This window comes from Xiphophorus couchianus, chromosome 11 (genome assembly GCF_001444195.1).
Source record: "Xiphophorus couchianus chromosome 11, X_couchianus-1.0, whole genome shotgun sequence".
Lineage (NCBI taxonomy): Eukaryota > Metazoa > Chordata > Actinopteri > Cyprinodontiformes > Poeciliidae > Xiphophorus > Xiphophorus couchianus.
The window spans coordinates 28,456,399-28,484,345 of record NC_040238.1 but is presented as its reverse complement, the minus strand read 5'-3'; the positions used below and the strand labels follow the sequence as shown (position 1 = coordinate 28,484,345).

General features: G+C 37.8%; 1 protein-coding gene across 1 annotated transcript in view; it reads right to left on the bottom strand.

Annotated features, from left to right (window-relative positions):
- The window catches only part of dchs1b (dachsous cadherin-related 1b), a 90,045-nt gene that overhangs the window by 58,216 nt on the left and 3,882 nt on the right, over positions 1–27,947 (bottom strand). Inside the window, exons 2-4 of the mRNA XM_028031208.1 lie at positions 14,405–15,244; positions 14,118–14,315; positions 13,069–13,842 (exon numbers count right to left, since the gene is read on the bottom strand). Coding sequence (XP_027887009.1) covers positions 13,069–13,842; positions 14,118–14,315; positions 14,405–15,226 — 1,794 coding nt within the window. The 5' untranslated portion in view covers positions 15,227–15,244. The remainder of the gene's footprint in view (positions 1–13,068; positions 13,843–14,117; positions 14,316–14,404; positions 15,245–27,947) is intronic.

The following is a 27,947-nucleotide window of genomic DNA, read 5'->3' as shown; positions in this document are numbered from 1 at the left end:
GCGGCATCGCGTCTCCTAATTTAAATAAATAATGTTAGAAAGGCTACAATAAAAATTTGGGATTCTGTTGATTGTAGTTTACAAATGGAAATCAGAATAAAAAAAATATATAAAAATAAAACTGGGCAGGAAACTTTCTGAGCTTTAATACATGTTTTTTTTTTTTGTTTGTTTTCTAATTGGTTGCCAGGTTTTGATGATACTTCAACTATGTGAATCAGATATGAAAAAAACGGTTTCCCTTCCCTGTAATTTAACAAAGCTGGATGTTGCTTAACTCATAACTTTTTAAACTGATAAAGAAAACATCAATGCAAATTGTACAGCAATGAATTTTCACTAAACTTGTTTTGACCATTTTCTGCCTAATGAACTAAAACCTTCACATTTTGCCACCATGAGAGGCTCTTGCTCAAGCACATGTATCCACAGCAGAATACACAAGAATTCCTACAGACTGATGCAATGAGAGCCAAGACTAAAGAGGTGGATGCTGATGGTGCAGCTAAAGCAGAACTGGAGTTAATGATTCCAACACCTGCAGTCGACGGTGGTCTTCTTGCCAAAACCAGCTAGCAAATCCAGTGTAGGTGCTTGTATTGCCAAAAGCGAAAACTAACTATTATGTATGTGTGTGTGTGTGTGTGTGTTTTTGTAACATTTGAGAAAGGATAGATTTATTTTAAAATGAGGACATACTTTATAAAGTAGTATAGATGTAAAAACTGTTTTACACAAAACTGCTTTTCTTAGTTTTTTTTATGTAGTAAGTTATGCTTATGTACCTAATATTTGGAATCTACTTCATTTTAATTGTTTATCTAATAGTCATGATTTGAGTCCTTGAAGCTCAGCCTCAGACTGCAATCTAATATCAGAATGGAGGATTTTGTTAGAATAGAAAGTATATATCAATTGCAGACAACAGCATATCATCTGTTCTGCACTTCCTGTGATCTCATTTTCTCCATATGCATGACTTGAAAGAATAATCCTTCAGATAAGCTACAAAGGCTCCAAAGAAGAGAAAATACCCTTCGATAGATTGCATTAGTCCTCACATCCGGCATAAGAGAAGCAGTTCTGGTACTCTGAGCTCCTTGCAATCAAGCAGCTCCTCTTTAATTGTCCCCTGGAGTTCTGCACAAAATACGCCGTACACCCCGACAGTGGTATGGGTGTCAACTAGCATGTACGTGTCCCAGTGTTTGTGTGGGAGCACGAGTCTACATAAATGTTTGTACATGAGAAATGTGTGTTTATTTGTGTGAACAGCACTTGACCAACTCAGAAATTCCTTCCAGGATTCTAAATTGATCTTTCCCTAGAGACAGGGATGCTAGCCGATACACAAATGTCTGCAACTAATACAGACACAACGGAAGACTGGATCACTCAGTCAGTCCATTAGCAGAGACAATTGGTCATGCAATAAATACAGGAGTGTCAATAAAATTTCAATGCAAGAGGTTAGCACAAAAATTCCTAGTGCTGTGTGAAGAAATCAACAAATCTGCTGCTGACAGTAATCTACTATTTTTTTTCCCTTCACTGACCTTGATTGCACACCAGTCAACTGAAAGTTCAAAATGTTAGTCTTTTTCTGTTGGTGAACACACCTTTGTAATATTTACCAAGTATGCTGACAACAAAACTCTTCAGTGTGGAAATTATTGCAGCAGATTTGATTTGGTCATTTTAGCTTTCAAACATCTGTCATGGAACATGATGGATTTGGAAATTCTGCCAGCCTTTTGGAAATCTGAGAACTATTGTTAAGGACCTAGATTTTGAAGGGCAAACACTTGGGCAGTGGAGATTCTATTTTGTTAACAGTGCTAGTCATGCCAACTAGATAATATTAGATCCCAGGGTTGGGGTTGTCTTTGTTTTAAAAAAAGACTCCATAAATCTCTGATTTATAATTTTAATTATGTCTTTGAGAAATTGTATTTTTGACATGTACATAGTCAGAAACTCACACAGGTTGTAGTAAAAAAATACTGCTTTCCACTCATTTAAAAAAAAATAGACTAATTACTTATACAAAAGACATTCCTTTGCAGCTTTCCAACTTCCAACTGGTCCCATAGCAAATGCCGAAGAAACCACACTGCTGAGCCAGGATGTGAAAACATTAAACTCCAGTGAAAAACAGCAACTGTGATACAAGACATGGACATCTAATGAGGGTTGGTGCGTGCAGCTTTTTCTGCTGTCATTTCTTTTAATTATTTCAACAGGAACACAGTCACAATCATCTTTTTGCAACTACTTCAGCATTTCTGATTGCGTTTAAATACTAAATTCTCTACAACTGACATGTTATTTCAAACCCAAGAGATTTATTCCAAGTAGTATAAAGAGGTTCCTAAACTGCACAGTGCACTCAGGGCGTGTTTGGCCACAGTGAAGCGGTTCCAAAACCACTGAGTTGAAAATGGGCCGCATGCTCAGAAAAATGTTGGTTCTCCTAAATTGACATTAAATCTGACACATCCTTACTCAAAAAGTTAAATCACATACAGCAGCAAGACCAAGAATGAGGATAAATGAGAGGATTTACCTTTCCCCAGCCAACACCTCAGCCACGCCAGAAGGCTGAAAATGTAATCAGTGCGAAGTTAAAATGTCACATAGCAACTACTGTTTCATGTCAGAGAGATTCATCTCAGAGTCCTTTTGCAGCTCCAATAAAAACATGTGATGTGTGATCTGAATTCTGTCATATGGCTTGTAAGAGCTAGACTCTGTGTGGATGGCAGTAAGGGAATACTGAAAAGTGGTGGGGGTATGAAAAATTATTTCCTGCTAATGACAACTTAGAGTAAGGCTGCTTGAAATTAGGAAAAAGACCACCATGAAATGGATCAAATGCAGTTCAAAGAAAAATTAGTACATGTTTTAGATAAATAATCAAATGATACCCTTGTATGACCTCTGAAATATATTTCACATTTTTTTGAAAATATAAACAATTTCTCCTAAAATTCGTCAAAAATAGAAGAAATATGATAGATTAAAACTTCATAAAAATGTTTTGAATTAACATTCTGCCACTGGGGAAAAAATAATAGTTGTTGTCATCTGTCTTTTATTCATTCAAGTCAACTGAAGATTTTCACAGTGAATTGAAACAGAGTCAAGCATGTGGCCATGTTAACAGGAAAATTATTTCCACTCCTGTTACACTTCCATCCCTGTCTGACACAGCTGCCTACAACCACACAGTTGCATGCATGAGGGCCGCCAGTGGAAATAAGCTTCCTATTTTATGTGGTTTCGACTCTTAAAGCCTATGCTCTGGTTTCATCCTGTGCTGCAGTTAACCTTTGTGCACACATTTAATAATAAATAGAAATATTAATATGCCATGCAATATGCCATGAAATGTATGTGAAAGTGCCAGTTTTTAGTGCTTGGACAGCCAAGGACCTAAATGGACTTACAGAAAAAAAAAAGAAAACGAATGGAATAACAGCAGTGAAGGCTAGCGAGGGCAGGTGAGAGGTTGGAAAAGATTTCTTGTGAAATATTCTACTACAGGCCAGTGGAAATTTTCACTAACTAGAACCATAAATAAGCATGTTGTGGGGGGAACTGTTCTCATAAAAGCCAAATTCTGAAGAAAAGACAGAATGAGGTGTACACATGACAGATGTGCATCTGGGAGACGAATAGAGAGCAAGAGGCGTGATGTGGATCATTTTGTATAGAAAATATCCTTCATTGCTCTCTCCCATTTCTGTGATGTTAAGCAGACAAAGCTGAATGAGACATCAGATATGTTTAACGCTATGTCTTTTGGCACCATTAAGACATGACTGATCTGGAGTATTACTCCCTTCTCCTTTCCTTTCAGCATCCATATACATTTGAGTTTCTGAGGAGAAAGTCACAGAAGACAAGTGGGAAAATTTGAACTTGATTTGAAAATCAAAAATTCCATATTCCACTTGTTTACATATCAGTAAATGCACCATTATCTGGACACCAATTTGACAATAGTCATCTGCGCAGAAGCTTGTCATGGTGAGAAGAACTATGCTTAGTGCCATTGAGGGGTTTAAAAATGAAGTAAAAGGAAGCACAGAAATCTGAAAAGCTAAAAGAATTTCTAGGACAGGCTGCAACATATTTGCAGTTCATTCAGGCTGTGAGAGCTTTTAAACTTGAAAAGACCACTGCAAAACAAGATGGGGTTGGAAATCCTGTTGACCATTTGGGAATTTATGGTAAGGATCTATTTTCTCTAATAAAAAAAGAAATTGATATTTTGTCATTCTCACCAGTCTGTCCACATTAATTGCTAATGTGATATGTTAAATTCAGTTTAAAACTCAAACACTATAATTTCTTGTTTGTTTGATAATGTGTTTTACAGTGACTGTTCTCCCCAACAACTTGCATTTGCCACTGTTCCTGATGTAAAGAATTACTGACTGCTCATGCAAGAATCCCAGAAAACAATATTTTAATGGATGTATATGTTCTTTTTAATATGCTTCTTAAAGATAAATTGGAATGAGCTAAAATGTCTATCGGCAGGTCAATGTTTTTACAAAAACTAGGGATGGGAAATCAAAGGTCTGACTGGCGCACAAAGATTAAGAAGAGAAAACTAGAACCTATATCTGAACTGTCTTTGACCCTTTTGAAGGAGAGTAAAAAAAGCTGGGACACTAACAGCACTGCTTGAGCTGAACTGGTGCCAGAGTTATTGGTAGAACACACTTTCATACACACAAATATCCACTTGATTTTAAAAATTCATTTGCTCTGTCACACTGTGAAAATACTGTTCTTGACCCTCTCCGACTTCTCATCTGAAATCTCTCAATGACAGAAACTGATACACTGGGAAGAAAGCACTTGTACCTCACTTCACTCTTTAATGATCAACCACCTGCTGCTAAAAACTGCAGAACCCGTTAAAAAAGAAAATGTGACATGGAGAAAGAGGAAGCATGCTAATTTACGGCAACTTAACTTGGTGTGACGGAAAATTAGATCAGTAAGACCTAATGAACTGCAAAGAACCTTGGGATCCCCTGCTGTTCTACTGCAGTAAGACTATGACCTTTTTGTGTGGCTGACTTTCCATTTTTTTATATGGCTGACGTTGTTCCTTCCATTCTCAGGCTGCAGAGAACAGGGAAAATAGATGATTTAACCAACAAGCAGCTATACAGTGATGAAGTACTGACTCAAAGAGAAAGTGAGTGCTAAAGAGCAAAAACAAAAACAGAGCAGGGAAGCTGGTGTAGAGAGATATGCAAGAAGAGAGAGACAGAAAATATGTCTATTATGACAAGTGTGTGCTCTCTGTTCAAATTCTAGTGACTGCAGCCGTTTTATAATGTGGTGTTTCACAAATTGATATCACTATCTTTTGCTCTGGCTGAACATGTTCTCACACTATAGAGGCAAACAACAACAAATAAAAAAATGCTTTACTTTTTGCAAATGCATTATGCCTATGCTTTTTGTCTTCAACGGCCAGAGGTATATTTAAAGCACTGTCAATGTTAAAAAACTGGACTGGATTAAAGCTGCAATAGGTTTAAATAGGTTTAAGATTAAACCAATAAACAATAGGTTTATTACATACTTGTTAAAACTGTCACTATGTTTTTACATACTGGGTCCTATTACTGCACACAGTCACAAAATCTGGGCAGCCCACGGTCATCTGCAGAATACTACAACAGGCCTTCCCAGACAGATACAAATGACTAATTTTACATTTGCCAGGAATTGAGGCCGAGTGTAGTGGGTGGCAAACCATGAATTTGGTCTGATGGTTGTTTTCAATTTATTGGTTCATTTTGGGAAAACATCATAAATTCTACAAAATGCAAATTTTATTGCATGGCTGTTTTACTATGCTTTTACCATGTCCTCAAAAGTGACATCCAGAGTTTAACTGAGTTCAAAAAGTAATGATAAACCAATACTTAGGAGGACATGAATCAAAAAGCAAAAACAACATACAGGTGAGCATAAAGAAAGAAATATTTTTGACAAAGCAACTATCAGAATAAAAGCTCATGAGACATGAGGTGAAGGGGTGAGTGAATGAAAAACCGAACACAGAGAAATAATCCATAACAGGTGAGATGAAGAAATGAAAGAGAAGGGAGTTAAAAATGGAGAAAAAGAGAGAAAAAGGCAGTGAAAGAAGGAAAGCTCCTACTACCATATGGTACAGAGTATTGGGCTTAATGAGGCATAAGGCCATCCCCTCTACAGAGGCAATGGCAAGTCAGGTCACACATGAATGAACACTGATAGGTTTGAAACATGGCATATCCCAACAACTTGTGATGTGGAACTAAAGTACTGCTTTTGAAAGCATTTCCACAAAAGAGCTGAAAAATGTTCCATGCAAAAGGAAAGCTGTTTGATAAGAGTTCAACATTTGAAGTCAATTACCACTGAAATTATTCTAACAGAGAGATATTTTCAAGATCAGTGGAAAATCTGGGCTGTTTACCAGTCGCTACAGTGTAAAAAGAATGTTGTGTGCTTTCACTATTGGGTTCCTCTGAGTAGATTCCAGTCTTAGTAGGTATGAGAACAACCGATAATTGTAAAAAGTGTTTAAAGTACAACGGTAGTATTGCGGTAACATTACAGCATAGTTCAAAGTGCAATGCTTTATTTATAATGGATCTTTGCTGATGTAAACTGTCTGCAACCTGGATTTGTAACCTCACAGAGTAAAGTCTGAAGTTATGAAGAAAGCCCACTGTACCCTCAGAATATCCATTTTGCCCATGTTAGAACAATTGCCATATCCAAGAAGGTTGGAGGTCTTTTAAATGTAAAGATTATTTGGATAAAAAATTCAAAACGTAAAATCCACCTTAAGTTGGGAACATCCTGCTAAAAGTCTGCCATGACAAAATAGCTACTGCATTAAACAAAACAATTATATTAACATCTTTTTAACTATCTTTCTCAAGACAAACTGAATAATCAAAACAGCCAAACACCTGACAGCCATAATTGAGTTGTCAGTAAATCTGGGTTTCTATATAGGGAAAACTCAAACTCCGGGCTTAACATTTATAGGGATGTCTAAGTAAGTCTTAAGGACCGATATTACTTCAGCTTTTGAAGATAAAGCCAAGCTCATTATCTGTAAATTTCACAGGCGCAGCCAAGCCATAATGGATTTTCTCTCTGGGATCTGAGTCTCCAGTAGCAAACAGGTGATGAATTCACACTGAGCGATGATGGATGTTATGAGAATAGCTCACATAGCAGACACACTGTCTTGATCCCTTGTCACACACATCCTGTCAACATAGCCTGGACCTAGGAGATGTGTGAGTTGGTGAGAGCGAGTCGGGTAAATTGATAATATGTGTACCACAGAGACCAAAACATGTCAGAACAGAGCCAGCTGTTAGCAGCATGGAATGATTCACCAAATTTTGTATCACAGTGGTGTCTCTTTGTGTGTGAACCCTGCCATTTGTTAACATTTATCACCTGTTAGATCCTACTGACACATTTGGTTCCAGGGATCACAGGAAACCACAACTTGTCTTCGCTTAGCTCTTGACCCAAGGGAGAAGATGCTAACAGATAAATCAAAACACACAAAAGATAAAGCTTAAACAAAGCATGGCAACTCTTTATTGACCAATTGGCAGTTCACAAAACAAAGCAGGACTGGAAACATCAACTGGACAATAAATTTTATCTTCCAACACATTTTTAAGCCTAATAAAATTCAAAGTGGGTGTTTTGTGACTCTGGGCTTCAACAGACTGTCTAAACTCCAAGTTCAAACTGTGGTTTGTTCTGGCTCTGGTTTCCAAAGAGAGGGGCCCAGATTATGCACGACACCAGCAGGAGACTAGTTGAGTCTTACGGGAAGCTAAAGATGAATAACCTCCCTGCTCTCGATGCATCATCATACGTCTCCCGCTCCATTGATATGGGTTTAACAAATGCAATTAGTCCCTAGAGCATGTGTGTGTTTGTTTTAAGTATCATTAGTATTTCATTATTCGGGGGCTACAGAGACTTCAGGCAAATGGATCTTGAATATGGCTGTTACACCAAAAGAGCTGATTGCTCTGACAGAACAGGGTGTTGTATTTGTCTAAGTGGTTTTGTGGGAGATTCAGAAGGACTAACACCACCTGGCAAAATAAAATTTTCTCTCTCCTGTGTGTAAGCTCTTTCCTTCATCTTCACACCATATGCACATATGCTCTTGTTCAATACCGTCTGCTGCTTTTTTAGACTTCCATCAGCAGATTTTCTCAATGGGCACAATTTAAGAAACAAAATAAAAAGAATATTAATCACCTGGAATCAAATGGAATAGAATAAAGATGCAAGGGTACGTGCATGTTTTACAAACTCGTACTGCAATGATGTACTTGATTTAACTATAGCAAAGACTGATAAAAGATGAGGCAGTACAGATGGTATTACTACATATAAAAAGTGGTATTCTCAGAATAAAAAAAGACTGAGATTCTTGTAAAAATATTTTTAAAAAACCTCAAAACATTTTTTACACATAAAAATCTGAGGTGTGACATGCTTATCTGATGGAATTATATAAAATCTAATAAAACCCATGGCTTTCAGGGGTTATCAAAATAAGATTACTAGTGTAATTCAAACTTAACTTTATCCCTGCCCTATTTGGTGCATTTCTTGGTCTTCATGATCTTGTTTTTGCACAAAATGTTATCTAACAAACGCCTGAGACTTTTACTGAAAAGTTAGATTTAAGCTGAGAATAAAGTTGGGCAAGATAAAAAAAAATCCTGCTTTTAACATCTTACATAGTTTTGTTCAATCCATCATTTAAAAATGCAAAGTGCATTGCACAACTCCAAACCTAACATATTGCCATTCAGCTTGATTGACTGAAAAGTAGCTTACAAGCCAATAGAAGCCCTAGAGGAGATGTAACGATTTACAGCTCAGGTAGTCATGTGCTCTACAAATATGACGTTTATGAAAGAGTGAATAGAAGCAATTATTTAAAGAAAACCATTAGAAGTGTTTGACCAAAAGCACTGTAGGTCACACAGCAAACATGGAATAAGTTGCTCTGACTAGGAGAGACTTAAATTTATTTTTAAATCCTTTGTATGGCAAAAAACTAAAATTGCATGTCAACTTGAACATACCATTTATGTTCACAGACGTTTTCTATTCTCTCCGATTGAGTCTGACCTGTTTTGTAAAGAAAATAAAAATAGCCCAGTGAATAGGCATGCAAAGCTAATATTGAAATACTTCAAAAGACCTGTATCTTCAATTGGACCAAATGGTGATAGCTCAAAGATTTGACTCAAGGAGGCTGAATACAATTGCACAACACACTTTTCATATATTGGTTTGTAAAAATGTTGAAAATCATGAATACCTTTTCCTACTTCTTTACAAATAGTCACTATTTTGTGTTAGATTTTCATATAAAATTCCCATAGATACATGGAAGATTGTGTTTATAATGTCACAAAATGTATAAAATGTAAGAGATATGAATAACTTTACACTTTATCTAAGTTTCTAATCACTTCCATATGTTTGCTTTTACTTGTTTTCTTCCACCATTCTCAGAACATTTGACCACAGTTGAAATTGCTTTTCTTTTCCAATTTGCAAATAAAAGAAAACATCATATGTGGTCACTAAAATATGGTTCAGTTACACAGAATTTTGTCATCCAGATGTCTCAACCCTGTTTCAGAGAGTTATAAGAACGTTCACATTTAAAATGCAGATGTTGTGCAATCTGTACTTAGAAGGTCAGCAAAATATTTTGTAGCTACCAAAGCATTTGTAATTCATTGCAAATGGCTGACAAATCTTTGTAGGCAGGTTTCTAAAGCTGACCAGAGCTTTATTCACTCTTGGACATTCAGAAAGTTGCATCATCCAAAACCACATGATGATAATCCCTGACTCATTTGTTTCTTATTGCTTATGATCACTCACATTTCAAACAGTGGAACTGAATTTTACTAACATACATTGTGAAACATCTGAATTGCCGCAGTGACATTCTATAGCAGCATTAACGAGCAAAAATCCCTCTCTCAGATGTGCTCCCAAATGGGCACATCTGTGTGTCTGTCTGAGTGATTGAGTGCTGTTTAACAGGCCTGACCTGAAAACCACATGCTGAACATCACAGGGGAGACGCATCACCTGCTCAAAGTGATATTTTGGCCTCGGGAGTGTACACAAGTACACGCAGACAGATGCACCTGCACATATGCTTTCATGAGAGCTGTTCACTTTGTTTTTGCATGCTTAATTTCCAAAAACTTGCCTGTTTTGATTTTACCCTCTTGTTTATTGCATAAGACATAATTTTCCGTTTTCTTCTATTATAATTTCATCTAGCATGCAACTAGTAAAGTAAAGTCTGATGATGGTGCATTTCCTCCCCAACAGAGATCTATCTATCTATCTATCTATCTATCTATCTATCTATCTATCTATCTATCTATCTGTCTGTCTGTCTGTCTGTCTGTCTGTCTGTCTGTCTGTCTGTCTGTCTGTCCCTCTGTATTTATTTTTGTTCAAAATAATTTGAAGTCCACAAATGGTGTTGTTATTAATCACGCCTGTGATTTAATTAGAACAAACCTTTTCAAAGTAAAACAATAATGCTGCAAATTATTTTGTACCACTATTTAAAGATAAGGAGAGTAAATCAGTTAGCTTAAATGACGCCAAGTAGCTATGCAGGGAGAAGGTGGGGATTTGCATCACGATGCACTTATAATCCTTCTATAATCACCTTGAAGCACTCGAAATCACACCTGAATTGAATTATGAAATGTCTAACTATTCCCCCCCCCCATATACATACAATAAACTACATACAACAATACAACTTTCTAAAGAAAGTCATTTTTCATTCCCATCTTCAAATTCTGGTTGTTCTCATGCCTTTTAACACCTCAGATTATGGAAGTGGCCATTAAGAATATATTTCCCATACACACTAAAAGGCTCTATAACCTCTCATGCTTGGGAAATACTTGAAGGAACCAAAGGAAAAGGAAAGCAAGGAAACCAAAAAAATAAATAGCCCCTTTGTGTTGTGGCTGCATAAACAGTCCGGCACATTAAAGATTACTGGAGTGGCCAAACTGATAAGACACTTCCTATGCACAGAGTGGAAGTGAGTATGCTTGAGCAAAGAATGAGAAGGAATAAAAAAGAGATGTACTGAGAAAGATATTAAGAGAAACAGCAATGGAACAAAAAAGGAAGAAAAACCATAAGAAAACCTGGAACCGAACCATAATCAACACAAGAACAGCATAACCTCTACATTTTTTTGATAACACATTTCCTTGCTTAGATATTAAATATTGGCTAGCTTACCCTGTTTAATATAACCGCCCAAACCCCAGACCAAGCCAGCCAAGCCAGCATGATAATTTAAAACTCCAAACACTGATTGTTATCTTCTATAAATATTGGTACAATTCTGAGAACAGTCCACATTTTTCTTGACTCCCGGGAACGTGACAATAGCTCACAACAGGATTGCCTATTTCAAATAACATCCCACAAAAAAGTAAACTGAGGTGACCCAGATCTTCAATTTGTCCTTAACTGACAGAACAGGATATTGAATGCTCCAAAATTACACAATTAACAATAACTGTACAGTTTTTGAAAAAAAGCAGAAAAAAAAGATTTATTAGGCTGTAGTACTGCCTGTAACATCATGTGTAAGCATCTGTGTCTCTTCTAAGCAGCCAAATATTCCACTAACTGAAAAAAGAAATTTAACATTAGCTGCCGTTATGCTGCAAATCACAACTCTTGCAGGGAGACTCTTGCTCAGAGACTCCTGGCCTGGTCACACCAAGAAAAAGGAAACCCTGAAAAACGTGTTGGAATGAGCACATGAAATCTTAGTCATACTGCAGTCTACTGGAAAAACCACCCATAATGTCTGGCATAGGATTACATCAGAGCCTAATGCCAAAATATCTTCTGGCTAGGAGGGATAGATGGTTGCAACAGCTAGATTGGGGGACCACATGATTTATGTGAGAATTATATAAATTCAGCAGACTGGCTATCACAACTACAGAGTTGATATCAAGTATGCTGTGCATTGGCAGAGCAGGCCAGTAAACTGATTTCCACAGACACCATTTGTGAAAGCAACCAAAACAAATGTAAACAAAAAAACTACTTCACTTCTAGTTCAAATAGTTTGATCAGTAGATCAGAACATTTTATGTGAATGCAGTCCAACAAGTACGGCTTCTTTAAATATCTTGAGCATTAGTAATAACTTCCATTCTTGATTTCCTTTCCCTTTGCTTCTCAGAGGAGCAAACCCAACCTGTAAAAACAGATGGTCTAAACAGTTTATGATGCAACATTAAGACCTTGCTGGAAACAAACAGGCAGACTTGAGCTTTCATTTCTCACAGAAGTTCTCCTATTATACATGAGCTGCTGGAATTGTGATGAAAGGAAGGCAAGAAAATCTCCAGCGAGATAACGGACACATACTTAGAGTTCACTGTATGCAGCTGGATTGGATGCCATGGTTACCCCATGGGGTTAGAGCAGGGACATACAAGTACTGAGTAAATCTGCTTGCAGTAGCTTCAGGAATTCAGTTAAGGTTTCACTCCCTTGTCTTTCTTAATGGCTTTTCTTTCTTCCTTTTATAAATCTTTTCCTCCTAAAATAGCTGCTGAATGAATAATTTAGACCTTAGACATAGAGCATTCTCTTAAACAACCTTTGAACCTGAGCTTTATAATTGTGTTTTACTTTATATACAAGTGTGAGTTCCAGACAGCTTTAAATTCATGTATAAATCAGGCTTTTGTATTAGATATAAATGTCAAGAATATGGTGCGAGAGAAAGGACAAACTTAACAAAAAGATAAGAGCACAAGGGAGACATTTATGCTAGACCTTTTTACCTTTATAAGTAGGACAATATTATATTGGTGAGACTAAACGTAATGTAAACTTGTAGGTAAGATAGCAAAGATGCCCAAGGGGTCAAAGTACACTTCTTGCTTTTCTTACCTCTAAGAAGCATGTTCCAGCTGAGGTGTTCTCCTTGATTGAAGCATTGTAGAAACTCTTGGAAAACACAGGCGTGTTATCATTAACGTCCTGTAGCACAATATCTACCTTCGCTGTGGAAGACAGTGGCGGTCGGCCTCCATCCATTGCAACAACAGTTACACTCGGGGCTGGCTCTGATTCAAAGTCAAGAGCTGTTGCTGTGGTGATTATCCCCGTTATTGGATCAATTGAAAACCAATCAGAGCGAGAGTTTTTACCCTTTAGCAGGCTGTACCGCACATCTCCATTGGGACCCTGGTCCTTGTCCCTGGCCGTTACCTGAAGAACAAACGATCCTGGGTAGACCACCTCAGGAATGGTTTGTCTGTAGGCCTGCTGGTCAAACAGTGGAGGGTTGTCATTGACATCTGTCACCTGGATAGTGAAAGATGACTCTGCTCTAAGGGGAGGTGTGCCTGAGTCTGTGGCCATCACCCTGAGATCATAGGAATCCCGCTCCTCTCTGTCCAAGATCTGGTCCACATATATCAGGTAAATTATGCTGTCCTTGGTTGTTAGAGCAAATTTCCCATCGCCCCCCTCCAGGGAGACATTGACATTCGCATACTCTCCATAGTCTGGATCAGTGACAGAAATCCGAGCTACATACTGGCCTGGTTGGGCTCCTTCTGAGATTCTCGGGGAGCCATCCTCACTGAGGAAGATGATAGTCATGGTAGGCTGGTTGTCATTGAAATCACGGACATGAATTGTCACAAATGCATTGGTGACCTGGGAAGATGTAAAAGCACAATCAAAATCTTTCCTCACAATTGTTTGTTTTTTTGTTTGCTTTTATAGAACCATTAAACTACTGCTACATTGCTATACTCTACAGTCGCTTTGTTTTTGCCACAAAATTGCTAAATAAATCAGCAAAAACGCGTCACTATTTTTTATCACTTATATGCAAAAATGTCATCGATAACCATCTGCATTTTTACCTACAATAAAAATTGTGCATTGTACCTAATGCTCAATGCAGTGGATAACTGTGATGGAATTACCTCAGGCTGGCTAGCATTATCTTTGGCCTGTACCACCAGCTCATGGACTCTCTTCAGCTCAAAGTCCAGTGGTTTATTGAGAGTGATGACTCCTGACTTAAGATCAATGACAAAGTAACGGTCAGGATCACTCTGGCGACGGTTGATTTCATAAAGGACCAAACCATTATCACCTTCATCTTCATCAGTTGCAAACACCTGCAAACACAAAGAAGGTCAAACATTAAAGCAGCCCTGTCCACCTAGTTTAAGTCAACAGCCAAGACACTAAAAAGACTTGAACTGACCTGTAAAATGCTACTCCCTTGTGGAAGATTTTCAGAGATGATTGCATGGTATCTGCTCTGATTAAAGACTGGTGCATGGTCATTGATGTCCGTCACTGTCACTTCTAGAGTCATAGATCCTATCCTTCTTGGTGAGCCTCCATCAAAGCCCTCTATCACCAGGGTGTACGATGAGCGCTTCTCTCTGTCCAGCAGTCCATTGACCACCAAGTCTAGATAGAGAACCTTGTTTGCACCCCTCTTGGTCTCAAGTCTAAATGTTTGACCAACATTGCCCTCGCGAATAGTATAGCCTTGGGTAGTCAGCTGATCCTTGTCAGCATCAGTGGCAGGATCCAGGGAAAATCTTGTCCCAACTGCTGTGTGTTCTGGGATTTTCAGAACAGATTTCTTTTTGGGGAACACAGGTGCATGGTCATTGACATCGTTAACGGTGATAGACACCTGAATAGTTGTGCCAGTCATTGTCACCGCAATGAAGTTATAGTGGTCTCTCTCCTCTCGGTCCAAGCTGCGTGCAGTGGTAATGATGCCAGTGGTCTCATCAATGTGAAGGTCGCTGCCGACGCCTGTGCCCTCATGGTCAGAGATGAAGTAAAGAGTCGCTGTTTCACCGGGTGGCAGCCCTGCACTGATGTCACCAACAATGGTCCCTGCTGGCTGCCCTTCATCCAGCTGGAGTTCTAGTGCTCCATAAACAAGTGTTGATCGAAATAGGATAATGAAAATATAACAAAGGAGCTTGTGTTGGCCAATGCTTGAAAGCAGACAGGGTCTGCCGACCTGAGCCCTACGTCTAGACCCTTTACTTGTTTTTGGCATGGCTGGCGTCTGTTATACCTAGAAGGAAAGAGAAGAGAAATGTATATAAGCACATGTTTTTAAGAAATGTTTGCACTTTAATTTATTTTGATTTCATTTTAAAACATCTTGGAAAATTTGCTGAGCTCTTTCAGCACAGAAAGAAATACAAATGTTCCATATTTCAAACTTCAGAATGGATTCTAAATCCTCGCTAACACTTTTACAGTCCGGAACAAATATTAAAGATGTTTCCTGATGAATTTCAGCTTCTTTTTCTCATGAAGAGAACATATATAATGTTAGGTAAGAACTCTTCAGCATTGTCACTGAGGCTTTGAAAAAACGCATGAAAATGGAAATCTAACTCCGTCCAGGATCCACACAAGCTTCAACCACATTGAGAACAGAGCCATAAAGTATATTTATCTTGAGGATGGCCTTCTTTTCTTGCTGGGTGAGAACATGGTGAAGTATCTACTACATCACACGATGACATCCAGAGGGATATTTAGGATGTTAATGAGGTTTTCCCAGCCATTCCATCCAACAAGTTAGAAATGTTATCCTGTAGCAGCTTCAGTAATTGGAGAAAAACAACCATTTAAAATACAAAAATAACAACTTAATCACTGCATTTAAGTAAACCAATCTATAAAAGATGAGTACACCCATAAAAATAACATCCTTCATGTCTGAATGGCAGCTCTATCTCATTAGTCAAAAACTTTTATCAGAAACTACATGCAGAAGTGTGATTTTGGTTTTTGAGGCGTGCCAGAGCCTTGGACGTGTCTTCCTGTTTGGCACATGGACAAATAGTTCACTACAATGCTTCAAAAACACTATCGAAAACTCACCTTACACTCAGCTTTGCAGCAGTAAATAATTAAAGCCACCATCTGGAGCTTCCAGCAAGTTAAAACAAACACCAATAATTATTTGCAAATGGCAGTGACCCGGCTTTGACACACATACAGTGTTTTTGCACACTGTCATAAAATTAAGAACAAAAATACCCTCATAAGTCTATGAAAAGTCTATAGATGTTTAAAGCAGCTTTCATTAGATGGATGCATAGTCTTACCCTTGATGAGGTCTACAAATATTTAGATTACCTTCTAAATTATGTTTACATATGCTACGCCTGTATTTATAGACTGAGATTTATCAAGCATGAAACTGCTTAAAACATCCTGCAACAGGGAGATCCATCAAGGTGTCAAATAATTCCTTCATAAAAACTGCGCGACCACAAAAGGGTGCAGCTTTAAAAATATTCTACATTGATCTGAACATCAACACTCTCTGGGAAGTGAAGGAGTCCTGCTCCTACCAGGAATATTTTACAAAAAAACTCTCCAGGAAAACAGCAGTAGCAGACTAAAATGGGAATTATAAGTGGTGGGTGTTGGCCCACGTTGGCCAGCCATATTCACCCCAGATAATCACTCCCAAAGCGTGTGCATAATCCGGACAGTAGGAATGTCTTGCAGCCTCAAAGCAAAAGCCAGGCTGGTACTAGCTGGAGTATTTGCTCGTACATTATTCTGAAATACCCACATATATTGTTTTTTAGCACAATTACCACAATTACCAACAGGATACACAATATCTGAGTGTTCATTTCAGTTCCAGATAAGGATTAAGTACTTCTAAGCTGAGGAAAAGTTTCCAAGAAAGTTTCAGAAAAGTACATGGTAAGATGTAGCAAAGTACCTCAGTTACAGTAAAGTAACTTGAAAGAATGGCCTGTATGTGCCGCCACATAAAACACACAATAGAAAAGTAAGAAGAATTATTTTTAAGTTACTTAGTAATAGCTCCTTAAAGAGAAGTCAGAATCATTTAAAATTAAATGATTGGATGGAGTGTAATTGCACCCCTCCAAATTTATGCATTTTTAGCACCAAGTTTCAGTCATGGGAGATAAAATTAGCATATAGTGGAATATTTTTCTGTGGTTTTTCAAAGCTAATAATGGCTCACTGTCTCCCTGTAAAAAATAATCTTCTTATTGATTTTACATGGATCCCAAAAGACTGCTTTGAATACAAAAAGAGCAAAATAGAATACAAGACATCATTTTATATCTAATGAATCCTACTGCTATCTTGCTAGTCTTCCTCCCCAACATCCTACAGTAGTTTATGTGGGCTTTGGGGAGGAAAGATTAATAAAGGCTATAGCTCCACTGGGACAGACAGAGGGACACTGATACTGACCCCTTCCAATGCAGTCAATGACCCTTACATCTGGTCCAGACGGCTGCTCTGGACAGTTGCTGCACTCCTACACAAGAAAGGAGCTCAGAGCTTAGACTGTTCACAACTCGTGCAATTGCTTCACATGCTTGCTTGCTCACTATGTGCAAAAGCAATGATGGCAACATTTGCATGCGTACAGATGAGCATGTCTTAAGCAAGAGTGGGAGGAAAAAGAGAAGCTGAAAGAAGATCTGTGAGAGACACAATTAGGGGTGTATTTATGAAGTCTTTCAAGTCCGCCGCTGACTGGGGAAACTCAGAGTCAGAGCTCAGGCCTTGTGAGACCTAGCTCTGATGAAATTAACCCACAGCACTGAACAATCAACCGAGTGGGAGGAAAAGGTAAAGAAAAGAACAAAGAAAACAAGCGGAAAAACTGGATGCAGGACAAAACAGAAAAAGGAGTGATTACAGTTTGCTTTGGCCTGACAGCCTTATTGTCTTTAGGGACCACAGAGCTGTGCAAGGCAATCCTTTTGTTAGAAAAAAAAATCTAAAAGGGTATTTTCCAAAATGTGTTTGTGCACACACTTTTTTTACATCCTCAATTTCTCCCTTGTTGCTTTGCGAGTGTCAGTAAAAGGTTATATTTGAGAACATATCACATGACTGCAATTTGTCACTGTCAATGAGCAGTCGGACAATGACATCATTCCCCCTTTTGACACGTACTATAATACACTTGTGTTTACTCTGGAAAACATGATCTGATGAGACACAGAGTGAACAAAGGCTCGAAGCTCACATTGGTTTAAACAGTGGAGTCAAAGTTTAGCACTTGATTTACACCCTCTAGTGGTACTCTTTAATTTTTCTGCAACCTATAAAAGTTTACATCAATAATTTAAGGTAGGGTGTGAAAAAGTACATGATGCCTAAGTTCAAACTTGAATTTGTGGTGTGTTGGGATTTTGTATGCCCATGACATCTGCATGCAAATTCATGTGCAACCCCCGCCCCCGCCCCCAATAAGGCCAACCGCTGAGGGCTCCATGCAGTCTCAGCCACTTTATATCTGGCAGTGCTCCTCCATAATCTGCCTTCGCCGCCGCGTGCAACCCTCAAAGCCTTAAATACAAAGCCTTAAATACATCCTCCACTCTAAAGTGCTGTTACTAAATATTAGCAAACCATACTGTTTTCACTACGAGACCATCTAAAAACACTGCCGTTTTTCCTGTCGTATCTCAGTAGTCAGGAACAGCTTCATCTCCCTTTTACCCCAAAATGTTCACTCCACCTCCTTTTTTTCCGCCAGTCCCCTCTAATTGATTTAACAGATTTTGCTGGGCACGGCACAGCTACCCCACAGCCAAGTTAAACTGGACGCAAAGTCACAAAGATGGCCTCTTCAGTTCCGATCTTTCCTTGCCTGGTTGCTTTGGTTTCAATAGTACAGCATGCAGTTTTATTCAGCTAGTTCCACAATTGCTGAGAGGACTGGCTCTCCCTCTAAATATTCCAGTTCTTTAGATGTTTTTTGTGAAAGCTACAACAAGCAGTAACCAAACATAGAGAGATGGTGAAGTGAAAAACACAACAAAATGATGGGAAAATATGTTCTAAAGACCTAAAAAGCAGAAATTTGATTCAAAACTTTAAGTATTCATTAAACATTTTAAGAATTTGCTAAACTGCATCTACAGACTGATTTATAGTCCAAAAAAGTTTTATTTGACACAGCACAAATTATAGTACAACCGTTTAGTAGAATTTTAAACAAATAAAAGATACATATTGCACAAATTTGTATTTTTACTTTTACTAATAACTACTCATTGTCATCATATGCACATCTTAGCACCTTTGGCAATTTATAGTGTAATATTTTTACCTCGTTCTTTGCTGCAGAATAGCTCAAGCTCAGCTAGATTGGATAGATAGTATTTATAAACAGCAACTTTTCATGTCTGGCCAAAATATTCTCAATTGGATTTATTTCTGAACTTTAACAGGACTATTGTAAGATGTAATGATTTGATCTGAACCATTTCATTAATACTCTGGTCGTATGCTTCAGGTCTGTACAGGCTTCTGCAGGAAGGTGAACTTCCACCACAGTCAAAAGTCTTCTACAGCTTTAGTAACAGGTTTTTAAATCCATCCACTTACTTTATTAGTTTTCCAGTTCCTTCTAAGTATAATAGTCCCCACAGAATGATGCCTCCCCCACCATTGTTTTCACGTGGTCAAAATGTCTTCAGGGTATTGTACAGTGTTTTTTCTTTTTCACACAAACACAGCATTTTAAATGTAAATCCAAAGAATCAATTTTGGTCTATTCTGACCAGACAATTCTTCTTACAAATATCTTTATGATGCACAGGACTTCACAGAATAAATGTATTTTATACAGCAGAAGCCACATGGAATTACTTAACCTCTGAATCCAATAGGTTGCATTTGACTGTAGTTGATGGGTGTCAGACTAGAAGTGACAAAAGCTTTTTTTAAAAAAACAAAAAAGAAAATGTAATCGTTAAGCAATTTGAAAACCAAGTGTACTTTTCTTTTGGCTCTGTAATTATGTGCTACTTTGTGTCAGTTGTCCCGATAAAATACATAAATGTGTGTGTGGCTTTAATGTGAGAAATGTATAAGAAGTCTAAAGAGTATGAATGTTCCTGCTAAGTTCTGTAGATGTTAAGACATAAAATTTTTCCAATGCAGCCAAAGTACAATGTAAAGAGATCTGAGGTTCCGGTTTTAGTGTCACTTAAAAAGTGTAACAAAAATCTGTTTCTTGACAAGTGTGTGACTGAATGACTGAGGATTTGTGATGCTGTGATGAAACCTGGTGCAGGGTGCTTAAAAGAAAGCTTTGCAATAAAATGGATGGAGGAAGCATTCTGTGGGGAAAGGGGGTGGTGGTACATGGTGGAGTGCTTTGCATCTCAGTTTTCATGCTGTTTGGGTTGTGTGTGTACTTAAGGGGTCGACAACCGTGACCCCATCACCTCCTTAGTTGCCTTTTCCTGGATATCTGGATATAGACATCCCATTTCCAACTTCAGCTGTCGCTCTGTACATGCGTATGCATGCGTGTGTGAGTGTATGTGAGCATATTTCGCTCTACGTACATACACACACATTTCCTCTAATTACATTTCTACACTAAAGCTGCGTATCAGTTTCAATTTGTTTGCACAATTGGCTTAATTAAAACAGAATCACCCTCAATCTCTGTAGCTGCACACCACCGTCTGGGCAGCTAGACACCGGCTGAAATATACATGCATGTGGAGTACAAAACAGAATAAATATTAATGCAGGAGTGAGTTCAGAGACATGTCATACAACTCGCATACTATAGGCAGGGGAAGTACCTCAGCTGGGAACACAAAGTATCTGGGTCAAGGAGGCAGGAGGAGTCTAAGAAGGACTGTTTAAATTAATTACTGCTTTCTGGGTAGTTCCACCTCGTAGCTCAAGTGGTTCATGTAGTTCAGAGTGATCATTAATTTATTTACCCATTTACTCTGAGGGAGATGTGAAAGTTGACAGATTGTCCAAAGCAAATGTATTTTCTGTAAATCCTATAAGATGCTTGCCATAGTACGTGGTACATTATTGTGACAAAGTATTTGATTTCTCAAATATTTGTTCTGTTTTTTAGTTTTTGGACACATGTACAGTACAGACCAAAAGTTTGGACACACCTACTAATTCAATGGGTTTTCTTCATTTTCATGACTATTTATAAGGCAAGAAATCCCACTTATTAACCTGACAGGGCACACCTATGAAGTGAAAACCATTTCAGGTGACTACCTCTTGAAGCTCATCAAGAAAATGCAGAGTGTGTGCAAAGCAGTAATCAAAGCAAAAGGTTGCTACTTTGAAGAAACTAGAATATAAGGGCTATTTTCAGTTGTTTTACACTTTTTTGTTTAGTGCATATTTCCACATGTGTTATTCATAGTTTTGATGCCTTCAGTGTGAATCTACGTACAATGTCAATAGTCATGAAAATAAAGGAAACTCATTGAATTAAAAGGTGTGTCCAAACTTTTGGTCTGTACTGTATATGTTTCGGTTAACAAAATAACATTTTATTATCAGTCTAAGACGATCTCAGTTTCTAAATGAAGATTTGATCAGGGGAAAGAGCTATCCACAGCCACCTGACCGTATGTGAAAATATAATTGCCTCCCATGTAAAGTCAATAAATAAGTGTAATTGTCACCATTTTTTTTGTTTTATTTCATTAGCCACAGCTAGATCTGACCTGACTTTTAAAGTAAATACATTATTAAAATAGAGCCTGTCTGTCAATATCAGGTAGGCTAAAAGATCTCAAGAAGCAACAACTTATACCCTGACTAAACAAATTTAAAAACAAATGAACAAAATCACTGACAAATAGAAGTCTACCAAAGGCAGTTGCCATTTCAAAGGCTTTGGTGACTGGTGATGTATGAATCTCTTTAGCAGTAAGATGTCACCGCAACCTGTGACAATGACCATTATTTATTCTCACGGAGATTTCCAAAGAGGAATCCAAACACACAGTGACAAACCAAGTCCCATGAGACAAAATGTCCCAGATTTTACCAGCCAGCCAGGCCAGAAGAAAAAAAAAGTAAAAACATGAGAAATAGATAAATATAAAACTACTGCACTGTTAACAAATGTAAAGGCTACACTGCAGTACACTTCAGGAAAACACATGCAGAACTGTCTTGCTGCATCTTGTATTCCTGCTTATTTCAAAAGGTATCCAATATATAAAAGTATTCGGATAGAACAATACGTTCTCAGTTTAAAAACATGGAAATATTTCTTTACAAAATACAAAACATCTGTTCCAGATGATGGGCTTGCATGCTCCTTCAATGCATAGTAAAATGAGCAAGTAAAGGCTCAGGGGTAAAAACAGCTAAAAAACAGAATGTACGGTAGAAAAAACACAGCTGGTTGGACAAGCGAAACAGTTTATGGACAGTGGTGACTTTTTTCTTTTATATGCATCCCTCCACCAGAATACCTGAATTAAATGACTGAATGACTCCTAATTGGTATTGCAAAGGAGTACGGAGGCCTGCTGATGAGCCATTTGTTTGAAATAAATTCAAAGTTGAGTCATCTGAAACAGCCAGTCTGTTTAAAGGGTTTAGCTTCTTTTTTCTCAATTTACACAGTGGTAGAAGACTAATGGAGAATCTAGAATACTGTAAAAGGAATTGCAAAGGTGCTTAGTTGAATTATATGATTCCCTTTTATTCTGCTCTTTATAGAATACCCCTGAGAGTATATTAAGCTATTATTTGTCAGTTAATTGACTGGACTATCATGTAGCAAACATGCCTTCTACTGCTTACTAAATATGCATCTCTACCTTTTAAGCACAAACTAAAACTTAAAAAAAAAAACATGCAATATCAACAGGTGGCTTTCCTTTGCTTTCCATCCCATGACTTTCCAAACAGCTGACTTCCTCACTTCCTATCTCACAAATAAGAAGGAGTAGGAGTGACCAGTAGTGCTGCTTAACAAGACTGGGACCGCCCAGCATGGAGCGCTGCGGAAAAATCACTCCACATCTTTCTGTCAAGTCATTGTAACCACTGTGAACCACAGGAACAGTAAGACAGAAAAGTTTTGGTAAACTGTATGTTTTTTTTATTCAGTGTACAGGCAATCCATCCATGTTTAATCTCCTAGTCTAGTGAGATGGAGGTATTGTGATACCCATACAACTAAATGATCTAATTTATTTAAAAGTAACAATAACAATAAAAGAAATAGTTATAATATAAATCATACCTTGGAGTGCATTTATAGAGAAAGTTTATATGACAGAGAAACTGTATTTTTTGAAGCCTTACTTTTTACAAATTCCAAACAAGCATTTAGGAATTTATGTGTCAGAATTTATCTGACACTAAACAGGGATTCATTTTAACCTCTTGCTTTTTTTCCACAGTAGCAGCCACAGATTCAAAAAAGTTGTTAAACTTGGTCCTCCAGAGGGCACACAAATGCTGTCTCTCGCACACAGACATAAATAACACAATTGTGAACCATCCATGAAGCCGCAGAGAAAGTGAAAACACAGCTGGGGGTTCTTCACCTTCCTCTTAACCTTTAAGACCAAGTCAAAGTACTGCAGTGCTCCAGAGTGAGGGCTGCTTGAGTATATGTGATACTTGTGTTTTTTATCCACAAAACCATCCAGTGTGTGATAACAATAACTTAGAAAATGCAGAAAGTAACCTGCTGAAAATAATGGATGCCGTCAAGGTGAACCAGCAGCTGCTTTTGACCGTCACTCACCACCCCTCCCCATCCAAGCTCGCTTAATATTCCACAAGGGCAAAGCTGTTGAGTGGAACCATGTCAATGTCGATGTCAAATATTACTGAACCAATGCTGAAGCTCATATATATGTCTTTACAGGGTGTCAAGCAAATCGTTTTGAATTGTATCCTATGGAGGAAAGCATCAACTCTGTATTGTATCAGGGGGAAGGAAAAACCTTGACTGGAAGCAATTAAGCAATGTGGAAGATATTAAAATGTACAATCAACTACCTCATGAGTCAACTTGTTTCAGCTGAAAATTAAGCTGTATGGTTATATTAGTACTGTGGTATTTGCTGTAATTACTGTTTGTTTAAGAGTCTGTACCACTAAAGCCCACAAATACTTATATACATCACCCAAACCTTCACCTAATTATTGTTCTTGGCTTTAAAATGTCTGTTTTCTTCACAGATCAGAAATTTTGTCAGAGATGAATTCTTCCACACACGGCTGTAGCCATAAACTTTCTTCCTCCACATACAATGAGAAAATTACAACACGTAAACATGGTACACCATATGAATCATTAATTATCAAGCTAAAAGAGGAAAAGGTCAAAGACAAAACACACAGATGATAGCCACAACAATGTCAGGAAGAGGGAAACAGTAGATCCAATGTCATAGCTCCACCACACGTGGCAGAACAAACCTTTCCTAATCTGTTTCTGCATTCCATCTCATGAAATAATCAGTGACATAGCCAAGCAGCAAGCCAGCCATATTCGGATCAAACCATGTTATTGTTTCTGAAAATGCATAAATAATAATCAAAGAGATAAGATAATTTGTTGAGAAGTTTGCCAGCTGGCTAATTGTTGGGGGTGAAAGGAGGTGAGTATCGTCATAAGAAAAATCCTAAAAGCTTAATTTCTGCTTCTTCTTCTGCTTCGCGGGTGACAGTTCTGGGAAATATATCAAGAACTGCAATTACTTAACTCTGGGTCAAAAACTGAGAGAGTTACTTGGCTTACTAGATATTAAATTCTCCATCAACTCCTTAGTTAGTGGCGCGCCGGCAGCTGTTCTCCAAGAAAATGCCTTTGTATCATATTACTTTATTTCACTTCTTGTGGTAAGTCTGGGGTTTGAGCCTGTCTGCTTTTGTTTAACACATCAGTTAATAATGACAAAATAAAAACATGATGAAAAGACACACAAATAGGGTTGACACTTTAAAAGAAAGAATCATCTTTTGCCTGATGCGAAATATTATCAATAAACAAAAACTTTTGCAACTTTCCTTGTTTTGTTTTTTGCACGCCACACACAACCAGTATCCAAGTCCCTTAGCATATATAAAAATCTGCTTTACCTGAACAACACAGCTCTCAGCACTGTGCAAGTGTCTGAAGTCATCAGAAGCTCAGATCATCTCACTAACTTCATTAAAAACGCATGAGGTGCTTCACAGGGAAGCTCTCTCCTCTTCTCTCTGAGCTGAGTCACTTTTTAGTATATCTAGCAACCAGATGGAAAGCAGCAACTGCATTTCATTCATCTTTGTTCAAACATAGCCACCTTCATATCTATATTTTCATGACAGTTGTGACATTAGCACATAGCTTCATTCATAAAAGTGTGAAATTAAATGGCCACATGACTGCATTCATCTTGGACTCAGTCGGAAAGATTTAATAAAAAGATCTAAGCAGAAATCTCTTATGGTAATTAAAGTGAACAGACACAGAACTGAGATTCCTGATAGGATAATCAATAAATAGACGATTAAGTCACAGCGATAAAATCCTTACCATATGAAAGATAAGTTAACTTACACCACTCTCCTGAAGTTGTATTAATATCCAAAAACATTAAAAAAGAAAGGTTGACTCCTTATCAATTTTTAAATTATATTTCTATATAAGTGGAGTAAAGGTTTCATGGCCCACTGCCAGTGTTTTAAAGAATCAATTTTGACAAATTCAGTCCAAGATTTTTTGGACTGTCTTAATGTAAAGAGACACCAATGGCAAAAAGAACATCGACATAATATTTTAGTAAACATCGGGTTTGCATAAATGTATCTAGTTCAGGCTTTATCAATTAAACAACTTTAGATTTTTTTTTTTTTTTTACCCCTCCAGGGGTCTTTTGTGGGCTCTAGTGTCCCTATATGATAGTAGGCTGACAGAAAACTGGGAAGGAGAGGGGGGAAGACATGTGGCAAATATGGTCGGGTCTGGGAGTCGAACCCGGGACGGCCGAGTTGAGGACTCAAGGCCTCCAAATATGGGTCGCGCTAACCCCTGCCCAACAACTTTAGATTTTTAAGTAGAGATGATCACATGCATCATCTCTACTGCTTTGAGAACAGTGAACTAGTCCTTTAGTTTGGCTCCAATTGGAAGACATTAAGCAAATGCCATCTTCAGCATTGTTAGCCTGATACAGTATTCTCAAGCAACTGGTATACGTGAAGAGCACACCTTTAACTTTTTAACTTATGTTGAGGCACCCAGAAATAAGTGTAACAAGTACATGTAAAAAAATACAAAATTATTCTGTTTTAAAGATTGGCAGCAGAGGAAAAGTCTATAGTTGAAGTGACTATCCTGATATAACTCTAACTCCATGGTTTGGCTTTGTAAGTGGGCATCTTTAACCTATTTTTAGAAACATTTGCAATATTTTGCAATAGTTATGTGCTTATGATAAATTGACTGAATTTGTTTTTGCATCTAGCCTGTTTTTCTAGTCTAGACCACTCAAAGTGCTTTCTACTACATTCACTTTTACCCAGCCGCACTCACAAACACTCACGCATATGCCAATACACAAATCAGTAGGTAAGTCAGGGTAAAGTGACCAGCGACGCATTGATATGTCACAAGAGGAAGCTGGAATCAAACACAACATTCCAATTCCAAGACAACTACTCAACCCACTGGGCCACAGTCACCCACTATGTTTATATACGGTCATGCATAGCTTACTAAAAACAAACTGTTCTGTGGTTTTCTCATATTTCCAATAAGTCATCTGCCTCTTCAAAGCACATTTTCCTCAAAGCTTGATTTTGTCTACTATTACAACATTATCAAAATATATATAAAAAAAAAAAATTCCACTTCCGTTAAAATATACAGATTCACAACAGTCTCTCTTCCTCTGCATGAGTAGAATAACACTAAGCATGCAACTGACATCCACAAACTTAACTGTGACAAAAGTGAAGTTTAATATAGGCTAAAAATCTTGTTTTTTAGAATGAACAGCTCAAGACATCTACAGATTCCACCTGACCAGATGTCTATGATTGGTCCATTGTGTGCCATATTTCAACTCAGCACATTGTTCAGTTTAAAGGATCTCTTCAGCCAGGACAAAGACGCTGAGTAATGAACAGCAGGTAGATCCGAAATGGGCCTCAGAACAAACAGAAATTGGACTGTACTGTCTCAGGGCTCCAGCTCCACTCTGCATCCAACAGGAGAGTCCAGTAATTTCCTTTGCCTGGCTGGCCAAGGCATACTGTAATATCTTCTCCAGAGTCATGGAAAAATAAGTCTCAACACCATATGAAAGAGTCTATAGACAACGTAGAACATTTTAGTAACTCAAATATTATTCTCAGGTGTTGCAAACGTAATCACAAGTGTTAAATCAATGATTTACTTTCATTTGATTATTACAAAAACAACAAATCCCCAGAGATAAAAGTTATAAAGTGAAATCTGAAGAAAAAAAAGATTCCTTATCAGCTGGGATCTCCTTTCAAAACTCTTCTAGTAAAGCTATTAATAACTGTCTGGCTTTAGTGTGGCCAGATGATTCAAACACAAAGTGATTTTCCAGAAAACTAAACATCTCAGGGCTCGTTTCTCCTCACACAATGCTCTAAATCCGCTAAGCACTGGTTCAGGGTACACATTTTGCATGATAAATTAGAATGGCATCAAAATCCCCCACAGTATATAGAGTTTATGCCTTGTGTTATGTCTAAAGTGGTGGGTGAGAGGTAAATAAAAAAAAAATAAAAAAACCAACACAGTCCTCGGGCTTCAGCATCAACCAGTCGGTGAAAGATGAAGGGTAAATATTTCCATTGGCTACTTGGGGAGCAAAGGAGGAGGAGAGACAATCTCTTTTTTTTTCGCTGTTTATCCTCATGTTTGCTTTCTGTTAGCTGTCATCTGCTAGATGTTTACCAGTGTAAAGCTAACCCTT